Raw genomic sequence first — 19,453 nt, forward strand, 5'->3', positions numbered from 1 at the left:
TCCGCCCCGGCCCTCCGTTGCAGGGCTGCAGACCTCTGCCCGGGGCGGCTTTGTCCTTTGTCCCCTTTGCCAAACCCTCTTCAAGGGAGGACTGGGTAAGAGGACTGGGTCAGCCACGTTGCCCCTCCCGACAGGGTGGACGGAGAAGGGGGTGCTGATTAAAGTCCACTCCCCCTGAGAAGGGGAAGGGGGAGTGTGAGACGTCCCTTCCATGTTCAAGTGAAAATAAATCATGTAGCCTGCAGCCCTTTCCCCTTGGCTTTCTTCTGGCTGGGGCAAAGGGCATCACAGGTGCAAACGAAGCCGTTGAGAATCACCTCCTGTCTTCTCTTTCCTTCCCCGGTCTCTAGCCCACCCCCACCCCCAAGCTTCGGAGCGCGGGGCTGGGCCATGCACTGAGTGTTGCACTTTTATGTGGGTAGGGAGGCATGGCGAGTGAGCCAGGAGGCCTAGCGCTAGAGCCTGGTCCCACTGGTGCCCCACCACCTCCCCCTTGAGCTCCCAAAGGAGATGTCCGGACACAGACTTTATGATGATTCTATTTTTTTCAATGCCAGTGCTGCTCAGCCCTCAGCAGAACCTCAGTTTTCATGAAATAAACAGTGACTATATAAAATTCCACCTTTCTGAAACTGAAATCTGAGCTCAGGTGAAAGTTTCTTCTTTCCCAAGAAGCCGAGCCTATGGCCCGTGGAGAGAGGCAAGGTTCTCCAGGTGAGGGGAGCCACGCCTGGGTCCTGCCTTCAAGTCACAGCCACACCAGCTCACACGGGAGTCTCAACTCCCGGAAGTCAAAGTCTTAAGACGGCGGGTGGCCCAGACTGCCATAGAGGTCAGGCCTGCGGTGCTGGAACACGGGCAGGTGTTGGCGCAACTGCCGCAGGTAACGGAGGTCGATCCGGGCAAGGCAGAGGCCTGGTCCTTCAGGGCAGCGGGCCACCACCGTTCCCCAGGGATCCACCACCATGCTGTGGCCATAGCTTGCTCTCTTCTCATGGTGGCGTCCACACTGTGCTGCCGCCACCACGTAGCACTGGGTTTCAATGGCACGGGCCCGCAGCAATACCTGGGGGTTGGGGGGAGATGTGTGTTCACTTAGGTAGGCAGCAGCTAGTGGGTAACTGATAGGTGAGGAACATTACAGGCCAGTCCATTCGTTGTGACCATTCTGATAATTGCCTGGGAATGATTTACTATGTTAATTATTCTTCAGCATAATGAGAGGCAACAGTCTAGGGAATGACTTTCCCACTAGGTGGAGAGGGGAAGAAAACCCTTCAGCTGGTAGGGCCAAGGGAGGAGAATGAAGTTCAAAGAAGGCATGTATGTTTGTGTGTGAGGTTTTTTCTTTGTTTCGTTTTGTTTTTAAAGATTGGATTATTTATTTGAGAGAGGGAGAGAGCCCAAGTAGGAGGGGCAGAGGGAGGAAGAATCCCAAGCAGACTCCGCACTGAGTACAGAGCCCGATGCAGGGCTCGATCCCACAACCCCCAGATCATGACCTGAGCTGAAACCAAGATTCGAATGCTCAACTGACTGCACCCTCCAGGCGCCCTGAAGGCCCTTATGTTTTGAAGAGGGGTCCTTTTACCTCCCAGTGGGCTGGGCCTGTAACAGATCCAAAAGCTGAAGGGTAGGTAAGTATTTCTGCTCCAGCCTGAGCCAGTGCCAGAGAGAGTTCTGGAAACCGCATATCATAGCAGATAGCTAGACCAATCTGTAATGAAAAACAGCCTAATGCCCCTGAACCGTTTGTCATAGCATCTAGGCATACCCGCCGCCTACCCCACTCCTTAGGGCTTGCCATCCTCTATTACTTCGAAGTACATCTATTTTCCTCTTCCCCGCCTCATCCTTTCACAGCTCCCACCTTGCCTGCTGGTGTACTGACAGGAGACTCAAGACTGGGCCCAGGAATGGTAGAGTCGCTCTCATGCATAGGCCCCTGTCCCGGAATCTCCACATCACACAGATGGGTCTTCCTGTAAGTGGCCACCACTGACCCTGGAGGAAGAGGGAGAAGGAATACTCAGTGCTGGTGTTCTAGAAGCCCAGCTTAGTTCCTCTCCTCCCAGGGGGGCTAGCTCATAAGCTAGGATCAGAGGCACAAACACCCCTAAAACTCTTGACCAAGGAAAACAGACCGAGGTGAGAAATAATTCTGCAGAATGTTGGTTTAGCTGGAAGAGCCAGGAAAGAGATGGCTAAAGAGTTACAAAGTCTCACCCTTGTCGTTCAGAAGCACGTGACAATTGTAGATTTTCTGAGTCTGCTCCCAGTCTTGGCCCCGCTCGTGGAAACCACCCAAGGACAGCCAGAGTCCACACTCCCTGGGGGGTGGGGGAGGAAGGCAAGGGGGAGGAGGTAACACTGGCAACTCTTCTCAATGTTCTGCCCTCCTGTCTAGCAATCTGGGGACACTGCCCAACAGAGAAACTATCTTTCCCTCCCCCTTTTCCCCAATACCTGGCAAGCTGGGTATATTCTCCCAAAAGGTTCCCACCCAGTGGCTCAGACAAGTGTAGTGTCTCTGCAGGGTCCCTTGCAATGAAGTCAAATGCCTCAGGCAGGAAGGCGAGGCAAGCACCCAGTCTCGCAGCCTCTCGAACAAGCTCAGCGCATGTTTTGAAGTTCTCCTGCTTGTCCGGTGTTGATGTTACCTGGCACACAGCCACCAGCGGCAGTTCCCAGGAAGAGGAGGAGGTAGCCATGGCTCTGGCCCTGTGAGTTGGCACAGGCAGGACTCAGATATCCCAGAATGGGGAAATGGAATAGTAAGGGTCCCAAATGGGCTTGCAGGAGGGCTGCAGGGCCCTTTGATTTCTTCTCCTCAGGGCACCCACTGATGAAATGTTCTGTGAATGGCTGGTACTCCCGTGTTTCCCACCCTCTATTCATTTAACAAACATTTCTGGAGCATCTACTAAGTGACAGGCACTGAGGAATGAGCAAAACATGTTACCTGGGCTGTGCACCAAGTACTGAGAGTCGAGGTATCCGGAGTCCAGGACCCAGAAGAAGGGACAGGAACTGGTGAGGAGGCCTGACGATGAAGCCCAGCCTGAGGAAGGTGAGAAATCAGGAAGCCAACCGCTCCCTCAAGCAGTGTATTTCTAGGATTCTCTGACCTCTCTCTTCATACTGTGAGGCTGAATCAGGGCCCTCCCAGTAAAACCCCCCAAGTCTTCAAAACCCTCTTTAGTGTGAGTAATTATGGGCTACAGAAAGAGATCATAAAGTGGGAAGATGGAGGAAAGGGCTTTGCTCGGCGCCCGAGTACCTGGACCTCCAGGGATCTGTACTAGACTGAAGCCCTGTTCCCGAGCGGAACGCATCCGCGGTTCAAGTCTCCAAGAAACTTCCTCGCTTTTTTCCCCAGCCTCTCTCCTCGCCTGCGCACCTGCAGAGCTTTGCTGCTCCAAGCGTATTCCACCCCTCACCCCGCCATCTCGGAGCGGAAGTTCACCTTCCCGGTTCCCCGCCACCCGTGGAGGGCAGAGGGCACTGGCACCCGCGCAGATCCCAACCCGCGTCCCCACGCTCCAGTTAACCCGTCCTTTCCGCCTCTCCCAGGGGCAGTGTCTCTGTGGCACAAGTTAAAGCACTGCAGGCGGAATTCACCGCGGCCGGCGGAATAGGCAGCAGGTCCTACATGAAGCTTCGGCCACAACCATCCGCAGGATCCGAACCGAACCGCAGCCTGCAAGCACCGGCACCCGGGCGAGTGGGCGGTAACTCCCAGGCCGGATGTGACGCACGGCGGGGCGGGGCCGCGCACGCCGGAAGCCCAGCAGGCGACGAAGATGGCGGAGAGCAGCGGTCGCACCGGCAAGAGCAGCGGTAGCGGCGCGGGCAAAGGGGCGGTGTCGGCAGAGCAGGTGAGGAGCGGAGAACGCGAAGGAGGAAAAGCGAGCCGGCTCCGGAGTCGATGCGGGGAGAGGGGGGAGCCTGTGGCTGGTGCAGGCCTCGCCCCGGCCCCACCTTTGCGAGGCCGCCTAGAGAGGGGAGGGTCCTTGGAGGAGCCGGCCGAGCCCCCCGGGAGAGAGCCCGAGGGTTGGTAGGTGAAGGCCACGCCTCCCTTGGGGTGTTGGGTGCGCCGGCGGGAGGCCCAGAGCCCGGAGATGCGGGGTGTGGGAGGATGCACAGTGGTGAGGGGAGATGGGTCGTCGCTTTCCCCACTTCCCCGCACCCTCAAACCGGATAGGCTGGGCCAGGCAGCTCGTAACGAACCCCGGGGGACTCGTCAACGGGCTGGTTGTGCGGTCTGTTACGTGACCCTGAAACCACGTTGACAGTCGCCCTCGCTCTGCAGAGCCACGTGACGCACATACTTGAACAGTGTAGCGTTCCATACTATTTTGACTCGCAAGTCAGATTGAATTTCTTTAGCGACCAGAAACCCTTTTCTAACCCGAGTTTGCATTTCCCCCAGTGTCTAGCATCGGGAGACGTTTGATAAATAACTCAGAAAGCCTTTTGTGGCGTGGGAGCCATGGTTTGCCAGTGGTGGGGCTAGTGTTGACTAGAGGTGGGAAGAAATCTACATGATAGAAAGGAAAACGGAACGGCTCTTTTAATTACAGGCTCACTTAGCAGTCATTTGCTGAGCAGTGACTACAGGCAAAGCCATCTACATAAAGATTTTTCGAATTGCCACATGCAGTCAAGGAGCTCATCGTAAAATAAGACGTACAAAATGCTAACATGGGGCAGAGGATGAGTGTCCTAACAGGTACAAAGTGCTGTGGGATTTTGTGAAGGAGTGAAAGGATAGTTTCTACCCTCCGGGGTGGGGAGTTGTGGTGGAAGGGAAGGGAGAAGGAACCTAATATTTTCTGAGGCTCTACTATGTGCTAGGCCCTCTGCTTGGTACAGGGAAGCAGATACATGAAGTAGGCCTTGTTTTCAGGATCGCTCACAGACTCATTTGAGAAAAGAGAAACCAAACAGCAGAGATGTACAATATTCTGCACAGGCCCCTCTTTATGCCAGCTAGAAAAGGGACTGTCTAACTAAGTAGGAGGTTATGGGATTTGAGGAGTGGGTGGGAAACGGGAGCTGTGGTATAGTGGGGTGGCTAAGAGCGTAAGAAGTGCTCTGAGGTTTGGCAGATCTGTGTTTGAATCAGATATCTACTATTTATTATGTGTAGATGACCTTCCATGAGTTACTTCTCTCACCTTGCCCTCCTGTAAAAATATAATGGTGCATATCTCATCACTGTTTGGATTATTAGACAAGAAATGCATGCAAAGTGTTTTTGCACGGTGACTGGAATAGAGTGTGTTTGTTTTTCTGGGAGAGATAATCCTTCAATTCAATTCTAAAGGATGAGAGAAGTTAGTCAAGCAAAGAAGGAAGTAGAGAATTTCCTGGGTAGAGGGACTCATGTACTTAAAATCACTGAGGCATGAACCTGCCGGGCGTGTTTAGGGTGCAGGTAGACAGACTTAAAATTTAGGATGGAATGCAGACCTTCAATGTGAAGAAAAAGGGATAGGAATCTAGGACGTTTCTCAGATTTCTGTCTTTGATGGATGCGGGTGTCATAGGGAATGTAGGCGGATAGGAAATGTCGGGGTGGGGGTGGGGAAGTAAGTTTAGTTTGGGGTTTTGAGTTTGGGGTTTTTTTTTTTTTTTTTAAGATTTTATTTATTTATTTGACAGAGAGAAGCACAAGAGAGGCAGGCAGACAGAGAGGGGGGGGGAAGCAGGCTCCCTGCTGAGAAGAGATCCGGATTCGGGGCTTGATCCCAGAATCCTGAGATCATGACCTGAGCCGAAGGCAGAGGCTTAACCCACTGAGCCACCCAGGCACCCCTGACTTATAAATCTTGAGTTACAGAAATCTGAGTCTGAGATACAGATTAGAGAATTTTAAGCTTATGGATGGTAGACAAAGTCATGGTTATGGGCAAAATCATCTAGGCTTTGTACAGAAAGTGAAAAAAGAAGCAGAAGAAGGGTGGGACCAATATTTAAGGGTTATGGAGAAAGGAAGCCCTCAAAAGAAATTGAGCAGTTGTGATAATTGAGTTCTGAGGCTGTTTTGCTTAATGTTCTGTGGCCTTTGTGTTCCAGAGAGAACACTGGGTAAAAGATAAAAGATTTATTGGGGTGTCTGGCTGGCTCAGTAGGTAGTGCATGTGATTCTCGATCATAGGGTGGTGAGTTCAAGCCCCATGTTGGGCCTAGAGATGACTTCTTAAAAAAATACACACACACACACACACACACACACACACATTTATCACTCCTGCAAATGTGAGCTGCACGTGTCCCTTGTAAACAAGGTGGAAGGAAGTGGCGCTGTACTCGGTGCTTTACTTGCTTTTTGATCTGTTATTTAATTGCTGCTACTTGGAGTAGGTTATATTGCCCTCCCTTTCTAGATAAGGACATTTGCGTTTCAGACACTTTAACTTACCCAGAGTCAGTAACTGGAAGAGTAGGGCTTTCAATTGAGGGAGTGATTTGAGAATCAGACAAACATACTTTCCCATTTATATATGATCCTTTTAGAGATGTTTGAGCTAAGCCTGAAGGATTGGATAGATTTGAGCAGGTGGTAATGGAAATAGGATATTAGGGAATAGGATAAGAGGAGAGCTAGGGAAAGCACAGGCTGATGCAAAGTACAGGGACTGGTTAGTTTAGCTAAATCATGAGGTATAAGAAAGATGTCCTTAGAGCAAGCTGAATCTTTGCATGACAAAGAATTTGGAACTTTTTTTTGTTTGTTTTAAAGATTTTATTTATTTGACAGAGAGAGATCACAAGTAGGCAGAGAGGCAGGCAGAGAGAGAGGAGGAAGCAGGCTCCTGCTGAGCAGAGAGCCCGATGTGGGACTCGATCCCAGGACCCTGAGATCATGACCTGAGCCGAAGGCAGAGGCTTAACCCACTGAGCCACCCAGGCGCCCCAGAATTTGGAACTTTTTAATGTAAGCGGTGAGGGGGTCACAGAAGGATGTCTGGTATACTGTTGTTATTTTTCTGTTACATAAAATAAGATATGTTCTTTGTGGAAATGTAGAGAACACAGGAAAAAGTACAAAATAAGAAATAAATTGCCCATGATTCTCGTATCCAAAATTAACTACTATTACCTTTATGGAATATATCCTTTGATACACTCCAAAGGAGGTTTCTCCCCCTCCTTTATGTTTTTGTTTGTTTTAGATTTTTACTTATTTATTTGAAAGAGAGAGATCACAAGTAGGCAGAGAGGCAGGTGGGGTGGCGGGAGGGAGCTGGCTCTCTGCTGAGCAGAGAGCCCGGTTCGGGGCTCCATCCCAGGACCCTGAGACCATGACCTGAGCCGAAAAGCAGAGGTTTAACCCACTGAGTCCCCCAGGCGCCCCTGTCTTCATGTTACTGGTGAAGAAACAGGTTTGAATAAGAGATAACTTGCTCATGGTTAGATTGTGAAGCCATTTCTGACCGACTTCAGGGCTCCTTCTTCTAACATTTAACTATGGGTCTAGAATTTCTGAGAAGGCCTGGGTTTGCAGGCAGTAGAATAAAGGCAATTGTTGAAGCTATAGAAGTAGCTAAGATACCAATTGAAATGGTCTAGGTCATAAAGAAAGTACTATGAAAAGAATCTTAGATCCTGTCTCCATGATGGGGATGAGAGGAAGAACTTCAGAAAGAGGAAGGGAGTGGTTTTTTTGTTTTTGTTTTTTTAAGATTTTATTTATTTATCATAGAGACAGTGCGTGCACACAAGCAGGCAGAATGGCAGGCAAAGGCCGAGAGAGAAGCAGGCAGCCCGCCGAGCTAGGAACCAGATACGGGACTCTATCCCAGAAGCCTGGGATTACGACCTGAGCTGAAGGCAGCAGCTCAACCAACTGAGCCACCCAGGCGTCCCAGGAAGGAGTATTAAGAGAGGTAGGAGATCAAAAGAACTGAAGGGCCCTAGAAGCTAAAAGAGAGAAGAGGGGGTGCCTGGGTGGTTCAGTGGGTTAAAGCCCCTACCTTTGGCTCAGGTCATGATCCCAGGGTCCTGATCCCGAGATCCCATGTCGGGCTCTCTGCTCAGCAGGGAGCTTGCTTCCTCCTCTCTCTCTCTCACTCTCTCTGCCTACTTGTAATCTCTGTCTGTCAAATAAATAAATAAAATCTTTTTTAAAATAAATAAATAAATAAATAAATAAATAAATAAATAAAAGAGAGAGGAGAACCTTCCTTGTATTGTGCACTGGACATGTTCCCTCAGTTTAGTTCTCCTTGTTATCCTGAGGCAGTGGTTTTCAGCTTTGACTTTGCGCCTGGAGAAATGTGGTAATCTTGGAGACGTTTTTTGTTGTCACAAGTAGGAACTGCTTCTGGCTCTCAGTGGGTAGAAGCAGAGAGCTTGCTGAATCTCCTGCATTGCTCAGGACAGCTCCCCCATAAGAAATTATTCTCCTGCCCAGAATATCAGTAGTGCTGATGTTTAGAAACATCATGGTAGGGGCACCTGGGTGGCTCAGTGGTTAAGCCGCTGCCTTCGGCTCAGGTCATGATCTCGGGGTCCTGGAATCGAGCCCCGCATCGGGCTCTCTGCTCAGCAGGGAGCCTGCTTCCTCCTCTCTCTCTGCCTGCCTCTCTGCCTGCTTGTGATCTCTCTCTCTGTCAAATAAATAAATAAAATCTTAAAAAAAAAAAAAGAAACATTATGGTATACCATGCGGGATATATGGTATATCCATATATGAGATCTATTTTAAAAATGAGGAAACCAAGAGAAAAATTAGTAACTGGCCAAACAACAGGGAAAACTAGGATATGAACCCATGTCGGACCCAAGTCTGGGCTATTTCTACCTGCCGTGTTGCTCCTTAAAGGAAGAGAGTAGAGGGCCAGCCTCTGCCTTCGGCTCAGATCATGATCTCAGGGTCCTGGGATCGAGCCCCTGCATTGGGTTCTCTGCTTGACAAGGAGCCTGCCCCCCACCCCCTCCTCTGCCTGCCTCTCTGCCTACTTGTGATCTCTGTCTGTCGAATAAATAAAATCTTTTAAAAAGAGAGTAGAGAGGCAGAGTGAAAATTGAGAAAAAAATTGTTGAATATGGTACGAGGCCATTTGTGATTTTTGAGAGGACAGTTTACTAAGTAGCGATAGTTTCATAGCCAGTGATAGAGAGAAGGCAGTTTGGGAGTTGGCTTGGGAGTGAATGGGAGGCTAGGAAAGGAGGCAGTGAGTCCGGAATAATCCTAAAAGAAGATGAAGGGAAGGGCTGAGAACCATTATTTGTTGGAGTATTAAGGTCAAGGATGTTTTCTTTTTTAAAAAAAGATTTTATTTTATTTCTTTATTAGAGAGAGAGTGTGTGTGTGGGTACACACAAGCATATACAGAGCGAGAGGGACAGGCAGACTCCCAGCTGATCTGGGAGCCTGAGGACGTGGGGCTTGATCCCAGGACTCCAAGATCATGTCCTGAGTCAAAGGGAGACTCTGAACTGAGCCACCCAGGAGCCTCTGGTCAAAGACATTTTCTTCATAGTTGAGTATGTCAGGAAAGGGGGCACTGAACTGAAAAGAGGATATTTAGTGAGTGACACCCCAGAAAATGCTTTTCCATGTGAATCTAGTCATAATTCTTGACCTATTGTTCTGTTCTTCACTGAACCCTATAAGAGTAAACATCATGTAGGTAAGCAGACCAAAGGACATTTTGGAGGTAAAGCTAATGATTACAGATTTTTCCTGAAGTTACCAACACTATATGGTATTGATTAAATTAAAAAAAGAGAGAGAAAAGGGAACATTTAAATCAAACGAAAATAGTTTGACTTTTTTTTTTTTTTAAGATTTTATTTATTTATTTATTTATTAGAGAGAGAGAAAGCATGAGCAGGGGTAGCACGGCGCCTGCTGGGTCATGACCTGAGCTGAAGTCAACTGCTTAACCCACTGAGCCATCCAGGCGCCCTTGATGTATTTTTTTGAGATTTTCTTTTTTCACTAATCTCTACATCCAGAATGGGACTGGAACTCACAACCCTGAGATCAAGAGTCTTAGGCTTTGCTGACTGAGCTGGCCAGTGCCTGCCGCCCCCCTTCCCTCACCCAGTTTGACCTTAATGAGAGGTGATAATATGACAAGCCGGTAGAAATACATCAGTGGAAAATGGATTCTTAGAGTTCAACAAACCTGGGTGGAAGTACTGGCTCCCTGTGTTATTTTCTTACCCACACCCCACCAGCCTCGGTCTGCTGATCTGTAAAGTGAAGTACATGTCTTATAATGTGTTTTTATTTTAGAATTAAGTGAGATAAAGAGGAGCAGAGTGCTTGGCAGATAGTGGTGCTCTTTTACTTACAAACTGTGGGAGGAAGGTATATTACTGTAGGACTGTGGAAAAAATAGGTATTTAAAAAGAGGTTGTATTTGCATATTTAAAATTTCAAAAATGGTTAACAGTAAAGCTTATTTTGAAGGCAGGCTGCATGGTTGAAAATTAGGAACACAAGAGAATTGGAAAAATTTTCTACCAGAAAAATTTAGGCGGGGGGGAGCCTGGGTGGCTCAGGTGGTTAAGCATCTGCCTTTGGCTGAGGTTGTGATCCCAGGATCCTGGGATCAAGTCCTGTGTCGGGCTCCCTGCTCAGCGGGGAGTCTGCTTCTCTCCCTCAGCCCTCCACCTCTACTTATGCTGTCTCTCACTTTCTCTCTCTCAAATAAGTAAATAAAATCTTTAAACAAAAATTTAAGGAATTGATATGTTTTATTTTATTTTTAGTTTTTTTTTCTTCTTTATTTTTAAAAGATTATATTTATATTTGAGAGAGAGCATGAGAGGGGAAGGGTCAGAGGGAGAAGCAGACTCCTTGCTGAGCAGGGAGATTGATATTTTTAATTTTTTTTAAAAGATTTTATTTATTTGACAGAGAATGAGAGAACACAAGTAGGTGTAGAGAGAGGAGCAGGCTCCCCGCTAAGCAGAGCGCCCTTTGTGGGGCTCGAAGTAGGACTCGATCCCAAGACCCTGGGATTATGACCTGAGCTGAAGGCAGACACTTAACCTCCTGAGCCACCCAGGTGCCCTAATATGCTTTTATTATTATTATTATTATTATTATTGTTATTATTATATATTTTTAGAGAGCGGGTCCCACATACACTCGAGTGAGGAAGAGGGGCAGGGCGAGTGGGAGAGAGAACCCTAAGCAGGCTCCATGCTCAGCACAGAACCTGACGTGGGGCTCCATCTTGTGACCCTTATGACCCTAGGCCCAAATCAAGAGGCAGACATTGAACTGACTGAACCGTCCGGACATGATGCGCATTTATATGTGAGCACATGGAAGGGGTTAACATACGGGATGTGTTGACTAATTTTATTTTGGTAATCATTTCACGGTATGTACACAAATCATAATCTCGTATGCCTTAGACTCACACACTGTCATGTGGCGGTTACATCTCAGTAAAGCCGGGGGATAAAAAGGAGTGCTTGTACATTCCAGTTAGGAGAATGTGAAGAGCTCTGCGTAGTTACCAGGATTGAAGTTACTTTTGAATAGAATAAACAGCTGGTATTTTAATTTAATTGGATTCTTTCTCAGTAGGGAGGTTTACAAATGTAAGATGATGAGTTTAGTAGGGCGGAGAGAGTCAGCAGTAACCTGGCCATCCCTGATTATAGCAGACAACTTCAGGAGAACAGGAATAAGGGAAAGAGAAGGAAATTTAATTCTAGCCCTAGGGGAGAAGATCATTAGAAAAGTTGTATTTGGGGGCGCCTGGGTGGCTCAGTGGGTTAAGCCTCTGCCTTCGGCTCAGGTCATGATCTCAGGGTCCTGGGATGGAGCCCCACATCAGGCTCTCGGCTCGGCAGTGAGCTTGCTTCCCCCTTACACTCTGCCTACTTGTGATCTCTCTCTCTCTGTCAAATAAATAAATAAAATCTTAAAAAAAAAGAAAAGTTGTATTTTAACAGGAAGAATGTGGGGCTGCATCACAGCCTCTGTCTTCATTATGGGGCAGAGCCCAGAGATGGCACATTAATACCAGTTTATTTGGCATCTAATTTCCAGTTAGGTTACAGTCAGCTGCTAAGAGATTTCATTTTCTTTAAGGGCACCAATGGCTGGAATTTTCCATAGTAACTGTGGATAACTCATACATTTAAATAGATTTATTCTAGTTTGACATTTGATTACAGGCTCATAAACTGGACCAGGAGGAAATAGGGGTTGTTAATTAGCAAGAATGTTTGAAGAAAAATTGGAATTAAAAAAAAAAAATCTCTCTTTTGCCTTTAGTTATGTTAAATTGGTGGTTGAGAAGTAGGTTCTTACTAATTTTTTTTTTAAGGTTTTATTTATTTATTTGACAGACAGAAATCACAAGTAGGCAGAGAGGCCGGCAGAGAGAGAGGGGGAAGATGGCTCCCTGCTGAGCAGAGAGCCCGATTTGGGGCTTGATCCCAGGACCCTGGGATCATGACCCAATCCGAAGGCAGAGCCGCCCAGGCACCCCGATTCTTACTAATTATTAAGGAAAAGAAGTTCAGGCCTCAGAAATCTTAGACTCTTCAGCTGATTTCATTGGTGTATTTAACAACATTTGTCCAGAAGAGCGGGTCATTGGGGCGCTAGGGGAGCACCTAGAATCTGGTTTAGTTATGGAATTTTCATAGGTAAAATTATTTTGATCTGTAATATTGACAGCGAAGAAAAAGCTAACTATAAATGGAATAGTTTGGTATAGACAGTGGAGGCGAAGGGAGAGAGGCTTATAGAGGATTTAGATTTTCAAGGCATCTGTTGGAACGAGTGGACGGCGGGGGGAGGGAGATGGACAGATTGGGGGCAGCTCACCACTCGAGTGGCAAGGGTCCTTGTCAGACCCGTTCCTTGGCTTTTTGAGCAGTAGAAGATGTTGGGGTGGCCATTAGGATCTTACTAGCTGTAGATGAGCCTTGCAGGGAGAGCTAGAGATAGAAGATCCTAGTGAGGTTCAGGTGGTTGGTCCTTAGTGGTGGTGAGCTTGGACATGATGTGAGTAGGAGAGCAGGCTCCGGCAGCAGTTCAGGCGGCGGTGGAGCCAGGGCGGGGGCTGGAGCGGGGCGGTGGGGGTTGGAGAGAGGGCTGTGATAGTAGCGAATGTACTTTACTGCGTACAGAGTCCTTTCATACTCGAGCTCAATAGAGTAGGTCCCGTGTGCGTTTCACATGTAGGAGCTAAGGCTCAGAGTGGGCAAGCCGCGGTTCTCAGTTCTGGGTGCACGTTACGGTTATGTGGGAGGGCTTTGACAAATACCGAGGTCTGGGGCAGGGTAGTGTCCCACTTCTCACACTCTTGATTTCGGCTCAGGTCAGGATCTCAGGATCATGGGATGGAGCCCCAGGCTCCGGGCTCAGTGCAGTCAGCTGGGGATTCTCTCTTTCCCTCTGCCCCGCCCCTGCATGCTTGTGGCACTCTCTCTCTCTTTTTCTCTAAAAATAAGTAAATAAAATCTTTAAAAAAAAAAAAAAAGAAAGAAAGAAAAGAAAAGAAAGAAAAACTGAAGCCTGGGCCTTACCCAGTGATTGTGTAAATGTCCAGAGGCGCCACTTTTCTACACTTTCACTCCCCTGGGGATGCTGACGAGTAGCCAGGGTTGAGAGCCGGAAGATAGAGTATCTGAGGCCATGGAGCTGGTACGTGGCAGAGACAGACCCCGAAACCTGGCCTTTTGTCTCCGGGCCCCAGGTTTTCCTTCTCTTTTCCGCTCCCCTCCCACCCACCCCTGTAATTTTCTGCCCTTCCTGTGATATTCTCGCCAAACCGTCCTCCGAGCCCTGTACTGAGAGTCACAGGGATGGTGATCGTGGTGCCCGGTCAGGTTTCCACGCCGTTTTAATTCCCTGCTCCCTTTCTGGGGAGCAAGAAGCTGGCGGTGATTATTCCTCTGGCTTTTACATACGCGACTTCCTGCGCCTCCCCTGCACCCATTTCTCCCCCCGTTTCTCATCCTGCAGGCTTCAGGGAGGGCAGTGCGTCTCCAAGAGCCTGTGTTAGTGAGGGTTTCTAGGCTACAGAAACAGACTCTGGCCAACTTTTTGGGTTTCTTTTTAAGCAGTATTTCGGAAGGCTAGTGGGTCTCTCAGAGAATTGAACACAATGAAAAGAGAGGTTCAAGAACTGGGTCACACCGAGTTCAAGAACTAGGGCAGCTTTGGGGATTTCAGGAAGAGGAACCGAGGATCATCTGTGCGCGACAGTTGTCTTCGCGCCTGCTGTCTTCCCAACCTGTTTGTCTCTCCCCCATCAGTTCCTGAACAGAAGCTCTGGTATAGGATAGGTCGCCACCCCCGTGGCCAGGGAGCGTGGGTCCTGTGACTAGTAGCCCCACAAGCAGCCCCCGAGCTCAGGAAGGGCAGTTGCCCTGGGCGGACCCGAACGAGGGTTACGACGAGAGTTCCTCACTACGGAGCCTTAGGTCACAGCCTTCTCTCCCTGCAAGTCCGAGCTCCTGGGGGAGCTCTCCTCCCCGCACCCCCCCATCTGTAGCACCTGCGTCTGTCCCTCACCACCTGGAAGCTGCAGGAGGGGCGGGCAAGTTCCCAGTCGCAGTGGGCTCTCCGGAAGCGTTGAGAGTGGAATTCGGACAGATTAACGGCAGGAATTACAGACTTGGATTCTACCCCTTTTCCGAGGTAGTGTCCAGAGCTTCCCTTCTGTGTTTTGCTGGAGCCTCTGCCATGTCCGCCGTCTCCTCTCTCACTTCGCTTTCTCCTCTTCTAAGGTGATCGCTGGCTTCAACCGCCTTCGGCAGGAGCAGCGGGGGCTGGCGTCCAAAGCCGCCGAGCTGGAGATGGAGTTGAACGAGCACAGGTGAGGAGGTGGGGGAGCAGCCAGCGACGGGAGAGTGGGCCGGGCGGTCGCCGCGGGGTGGGCCAACTGCTCAGAGCCGCCCGCTCCCCCCACCCACCCACCCCGCAGCTTGGTGATCGACACCCTGAAGGAGGTGGATGAGGCCCGCAAGTGCTACCGCATGGTGGGAGGCGTGCTGGTGGAGCGGACGGTCAAAGAGGTGCTGCCGGCCCTGGAGAACAACAAGGAGCAGGTGAGCGGAGCCGCCCGAGGGGCGTGGAGGGGAGCGGAGGGGAGCCGGGTGCAGGCGAGCAGGTAGGAGCCCCTGTTAAAGACCGTGTAAGCAGCCTGTCGGCCTGTGCTTGTTAGGATGCTCTAAGTCTAGACTCAGACGGCAGTAGTGCGCACTGCCAGCCTCTCGCCCTGCGCCCTGGGACCTGGCTGAGCTGGGGGAGAGGAGGCGGCGAGAGCCGTGTTTCTCCCAGTGTAGTCCGTGGATGCCTGCATCCGGGTCCTCTGGACGACCATCTAAAATGCTGCTTCCTGGGGCGCCTGGCTCAGTGGGTTAAAGCCTCTGCCTTCAGCTCAGGTCATGGTCCCAGAGTCCTCGGATCGAGCCCTGCATCGGCCTCTTTGGGGATCAGGAAGCCTGCTTCCCCACCCCCTCTCTGCCTGACACTCTGCCTACTTGTGATCTCTGTCAAATAAATAAATAAAATCTTTAAAAAAATAAAAATAAAAAAATAAGTGCAGCTTCCTGGGGCACCCAGGTGGCTCAGTTGGTTAAGCAATTGCCTTCGGCTCAGGTCATGATTCTGGAGTCCTAGGATGGAGTTACGCATCCGGCTCCCATCTCCACGGGGCGTCTGCTTCTCCCTCTGACTTTCTCGCTTCTCATGCTCTCTCCCTCTCTCAAATAAATAAATTAAAATCTTTTTTAAAAAATGATATTTTTATACCATTTTTGGACCCACTGATTCAGGACAGTTAGAGGTGGGGCCTGTGGAGTGGCTTTTTTTTTTTTTTTTTTTTTTTTAAGTAATTTCTGTGCCCAGCGTGGGGCTTGAACCCACAAGCCTGAGATCAGGAGTCATATGCTTTACCAACGAGCCAGCCAGGTACCCCATGGAGTGGCGTTTTAAAAACAGCCACAGCCCAGGTGGTTCTTATGTACATTAAAGTCTATAAATCACTTTTGGTTTTTTGAGAGAGGCAGACTTCCAGGGTCTGGGCTCTGCTGTCAATACTGGGTGAGGCCCAAGGTATCACCCTTCCGTCAGTCCCCAGCCACTGCCAGCCATCCCAGCCAGGGGCAGGGAGTGCTAAAATCCTGTTCTGTAATCCCTGTCGCTTTCCCTCTAGATACAGAAGATCATTGAGGCACTCACACAGCAGCTTCAGGCAAAGGGAAGAGAATTAAATGAATTCCGGGAAAAGCACAACATTCGTCTGGTGGGGGAAGATGAGAAGCCGCCAGCCAAGGAGAGCTCGGAAGGGGCCGGAGCTAAGTCCAGCTCAGCGGGAGTGTTGGTCTCCTAGGGACCAAGGCCTTTGCATTTTTTTCTACCCTGACTCCCACTTCTCCTAATTTCTCTTTATTGTTATTATTATTATTTTCTCTGCTATTGTAATATTTTTTTGTTAATTAAATGTTTTGGTCAGAATGCTCAGCTTTATCCTGAAGCTTTCTCCCAGTGTTAGGGGTGGGATTTGCATGAGGCATGGCAAGCCTAGGACTTGGGGAGTTTGGATCCATCAGGCTCACAAACAAGAGGAGGTCCCATATTTTATCCTTTCCCTTGCAAATAAAGATGTGGCTGCTTGTTGACTGCCCTTCCCACAAAAAAATGACTCACAGACAAATGTTGACTCTCAGGTTGAAATTTAATAAGCATTTGAAGTGAGGCAGATAGCTCTGGGGATGATGCTTTATGAGTTTGCCACAAAGCAGAGGCTTGTGTCTTGGCACTGCTCTTTAGATAAATAGGTCCAGGACGCAAACCTGTGGCCTCGGTGTCCTCCCGTCCTCACCAAAACCCCCAACCAGGTAAAGCTGATCGTTCCAAAGGCAGGTCCGATGGCCCACACGTTTCAGCCCGTGGTCTGCACTGGGGAAGTGGAACCACAGAGAAGGGGACTTGCCTGGTGGGTAAGAAAGTGCTCATTGAGGTCGCAGCATTTTGGCACCGTGGGGGGCTTCTGTTCCTCACAAGACGGAAGGTTTGCCCATTTTTTCCCTCCTCACTTGATTGTGGGCCTCCTCACAGTTTAATACGCTGTGTAGTCCTTTATCCTGCCCTACCCCACCCATCCTTTCCACGCCTGCAGGTTCTCCCGGGCTCCCACCTCCCCACCTTCTGCCCCCCTCCACCAGCGCCCCTCACGGGTGTCATAGACGTAGAGGTCATTGCAGATGGTGTCTCTGGCCCTGGTCAGAGTTTCTCCACCAAAGAGCACAGCGAAGGGCCCCACCACAGAGCATGAGTGATGCCGCAGGCCCCGGGGCCCCTGCCCGGAGCCCTGCCCCCTGCTCACAAGCCTGGCAAGCTGTTCCATCAAACGGGGCGCTGCAGGTGGTTCCTCCTTCGGGGAGAAAGAAGGGGTTGGCTGGAAGGATTTGGGCCTCGCCATTTCAGCCCCCTCCACCCTCAGCAACATGTGAGCAGATACTACCTTAATTTTCCCCTGACCCCAGTGCCCTGCTACTTCTGGTTCCGCGGAGTTGCAGCCCCCAAAGAGAAGCAGCTGGTGAGCAGGGGGGTGCCCCGAGGTCGGGAGCAGGGCGGCGCAGTGACCCGAGCGGGAGGCTGTGTGGCAGCCCTCTTCCTTATAGCTGGGGGTGTGCAGAAGTTCGGGCCTGAGTTGGGTTGTCCGGAAGAGAGGAGGGCTGTCCTGCCTGTTCCCTTGGCCTCTCTGGTGGCAAGCGCGGGAAGGAGGCCGGGACGCAGCTGTGGGCAGAGGACAGGAGGGGACACCCGCAGGGAGCGCGCTCCGCTCTCCCCGTCAGGGTGGCTGCGGGGGGAGGGAGGTCAGGATGCGGAGAGCGTGCGCGCTCCCGCCGAGCCTTCGCTTTTCTAGAGCAGAGATGCAGGGCGGGTGACACGTTTGGGGCAGGGTTTGGGCGGGGGGCGTACCAGTAGGTGCGGGCGCTGGGGTCCAGCCTCAACGTGTAGATGCTTCCGTAGCGGCGCTGAGTGCGGGTCCCGCCCTCCCGGCCCGCCACCCGCAGCTCTCGGTCCGAGACGCTGGTGCAGGTGTGGCTGCTGAGGCCGGCGGGGGGCCGGCTGCCGGGGGCCGCGCTCCACGCCTCCCACACTCCGCGCTCCGTGTCCAGGGCGGCCACCGTGGCCAGGCGGCGCGCCCCGTCCCAGCCCCCCACCACGCAGAGCCAGCGGCCGCCCACGGGCGCCGCGTCATGGTGGCTGCGCCGCGGGCAGCCCCGGGCGCCCAGCTGCACGGCCTGTCCCGCGGCTGGGTCGAAGACCACCGTGTCGCCGCTCGGCTCTGTAGCCCCCCCGCCCGGGAGGCCCCCCACCAGGTAGAAGCGGCCCTGCAGCTCAGTGCACGAGTGGAAGGCTCTCGCCAGCAGCGCGTCCCGAGCCACCGGCCGCCAGGTCCAGCCCGCACCCCCCGGGGACCCCGCCAGCGCCATGCCGCCCCCACCCCACCCCCACCCCGGGACGCCGGGGTCCCTGGCTCCCCGCCGCTCCCTGGTCGCCCAGCAACCGCCGCCGCACCGGCAGCGCGACCGCTGCAAAGTGAAGGTCGCAAAGCACGGGTTACCGTGGAGACCGGAGACCCGGGTCGCTGCGGGAGGGCGCCGGCCTCTGGGCGAGGTCCGGGACAATCCTGGAAGACTGTCAGCCGCCGGCGGTCCGATCCCGGCCGGGTCCCCCGCCACCCCGCGGGACTGCTGCGTTATCAGAGCTGCGAGCTGATCTGAGGTGCAGGCGGGGCTCTGCAGGGGCGAGAGACACCGGCTTCTAACCGCACCTGCGCTCCCCAGGGAGGAGGGCGAGGGCGAGGCCGCGGACGGCCGGGCCCTGGCCTGGCAGTCAGGAGACTTGGGTTCTGGTCCCGGCCGTGCGCCCCACTCTCAGGGTGAGTCTCTCTAGGCCGCCTCCGCGTTCTCACTGTCACCGTGCTGTGGGCTGCGTGTCGCGGGGTCTCTCGGAAGCCGGTCCCTGCCCGCGCCGCTGCGGGAGCAGCCGCTCCGCTCTGGCCGCTAGGGGGCGCCGGAGCCCGCCTCTCGGGGCGCGACGTCGCGTGCGCGGGGTTGGCCGGCGGGTGAGGGAGGATGCGCCCGCCTCGGAGAACTCACTCCTAACCCTGGGGAGAATCTTTCCCGATCTCCGCTCGCCTCTTAGGCCCACGCAGCGCCAGGAGACTGAGGTGCGGTGGCATCTGGAACTGGAGATGAAGGGCCGGCGCCCCTCCCCGGCGTCTCCCTCTAATTCCAGCCAGTCCCCGAGCCTCTTCCCAGCTCTGTCCCTCCGGGAGGACCCAGTGAGGATCGGAGAGGCCCAGAGCCAAGCCGACTAAATCTGGCTGCAGACAGGTTTCTCCTCCGCAAAAGCAGTGTGGGGCAGAAGCCGAACGCGTGTCCCCAGCGCCGGGCTGCCGACGGGAGGCTGGCTGCTGCTTCTACCTTTGGTTTC

At 51.8% G+C, this 19,453-nt stretch overlaps 3 protein-coding genes across 7 annotated transcripts; 1 reads left to right on the plus strand and 2 right to left on the minus strand.

Annotated features, from left to right (window-relative positions):
• Nucleotides 1-521: 521 nt before the first annotated feature.
• Nucleotides 522-3,735, minus strand: NIT1 (nitrilase 1). Of its 4 annotated transcripts, none has more exons than XM_059413482.1 (7): nucleotides 3,653-3,735; nucleotides 2,963-3,061; nucleotides 2,467-2,721; nucleotides 2,227-2,330; nucleotides 1,871-2,004; nucleotides 1,592-1,717; nucleotides 522-1,066 (listed from the first exon to the last, which is right to left on the minus strand). In XM_059413482.1, coding segments are annotated over exons 1-7 (987 nt in total). In that variant the 5' UTR covers nucleotides 3,655-3,735; the 3' UTR covers nucleotides 522-799. The 4 variants fall into 4 exon arrangements, with proteins under 4 accessions (XP_059269465.1, XP_059269464.1, XP_059269468.1 ...); XM_059413481.1 differs by having other exon boundaries at nucleotides 3,622-3,718; XM_059413485.1 differs by lacking the exon at nucleotides 3,653-3,735 and adding an exon at nucleotides 3,467-3,615.
• A 31-nt stretch (nucleotides 3,736-3,766) lies between these two features.
• PFDN2 (prefoldin subunit 2) lies at nucleotides 3,767-16,459 on the plus strand. The gene is made up of 4 exons (XM_059413490.1): nucleotides 3,767-3,878; nucleotides 14,728-14,816; nucleotides 14,925-15,048; nucleotides 16,158-16,459. The coding sequence occupies exons 1-4, from the start codon at nucleotides 3,804-3,806 to the stop codon at nucleotides 16,332-16,334; spliced, it is 465 nt and encodes a 154-aa protein (XP_059269473.1). The 5' UTR covers nucleotides 3,767-3,803; the 3' UTR covers nucleotides 16,335-16,459.
• A 201-nt stretch (nucleotides 16,460-16,660) lies between these two features.
• Nucleotides 16,661-19,153, minus strand: KLHDC9 (kelch domain containing 9). 2 transcript variants are annotated; one of them, XM_059413480.1, is made up of 4 exons: nucleotides 17,930-19,153; nucleotides 17,469-17,628; nucleotides 17,180-17,378; nucleotides 16,661-16,937 (listed from the first exon to the last, which is right to left on the minus strand). In XM_059413480.1, exons 1-4 carry the CDS (start codon nucleotides 18,445-18,447, stop codon nucleotides 16,771-16,773), a joined length of 1,044 nt encoding a protein of 347 aa, XP_059269463.1. In that variant the 5' UTR covers nucleotides 18,448-19,153; the 3' UTR covers nucleotides 16,661-16,770. The 2 variants fall into 2 exon arrangements, with proteins under 2 accessions (XP_059269463.1, XP_059269462.1); XM_059413479.1 differs by having other exon boundaries at nucleotides 17,469-17,652; nucleotides 17,930-18,464.
• Nucleotides 19,154-19,453: the final 300 nt, after the last annotated feature.

The sequence above is a fragment of the Mustela nigripes genome, chromosome 10 (genome assembly GCF_022355385.1).
Source record: "Mustela nigripes isolate SB6536 chromosome 10, MUSNIG.SB6536, whole genome shotgun sequence".
In the NCBI taxonomy this organism is placed as follows: Eukaryota; Metazoa; Chordata; class Mammalia; order Carnivora; family Mustelidae; genus Mustela; species Mustela nigripes.

Excerpts from the sequence above, each read along its gene's own strand:
- NIT1 (XM_059413481.1), bottom strand. The coding sequence starts at position 3,674 with ATGGTTGTGGCCGAAGCTTCATGTAGGACCTGCTGCCTATTCCGCCGG. Across the intron at positions 2,722-2,962 it reads GTACTTGGTGCACAGCCCAG|GGCCAGAGCCATGGCTACCT; the intron begins GTAACATGTTTT and ends GCCAACTCACAG. Across the intron at positions 2,005-2,226 it reads CGTGCTTCTGAACGACAAGG|GGTCAGTGGTGGCCACTTAC; the intron begins GTGAGACTTTGT and ends CTCTTCCTCCAG.
- PFDN2 (XM_059413490.1), top strand. The coding sequence starts at position 3,804 with ATGGCGGAGAGCAGCGGTCGCACCGGCAAGAGCAGCGGTAGCGGCGCG. Across the intron at positions 3,879-14,727 it reads GGGCGGTGTCGGCAGAGCAG|GTGATCGCTGGCTTCAACCG; the intron begins GTGAGGAGCGGA and ends TCCTCTTCTAAG. Across the intron at positions 14,817-14,924 it reads ATGGAGTTGAACGAGCACAG|CTTGGTGATCGACACCCTGA; the intron begins GTGAGGAGGTGG and ends CCCACCCCGCAG.
- KLHDC9 (XM_059413479.1), bottom strand. The coding sequence starts at position 18,447 with ATGGCGCTGGCGGGGTCCCCGGGGGGTGCGGGCTGGACCTGGCGGCCG. Across the intron at positions 17,653-17,929 it reads CCCAGCGCCCGCACCTACTG|GCCCGAACTTCTGCACACCC; the intron begins GTACGCCCCCCG and ends AACCCAACTCAG. Across the intron at positions 17,379-17,468 it reads GGGGTCAGGGGAAAATTAAG|GAGGAACCACCTGCAGCGCC; the intron begins GTAGTATCTGCT and ends TTCTCCCCGAAG.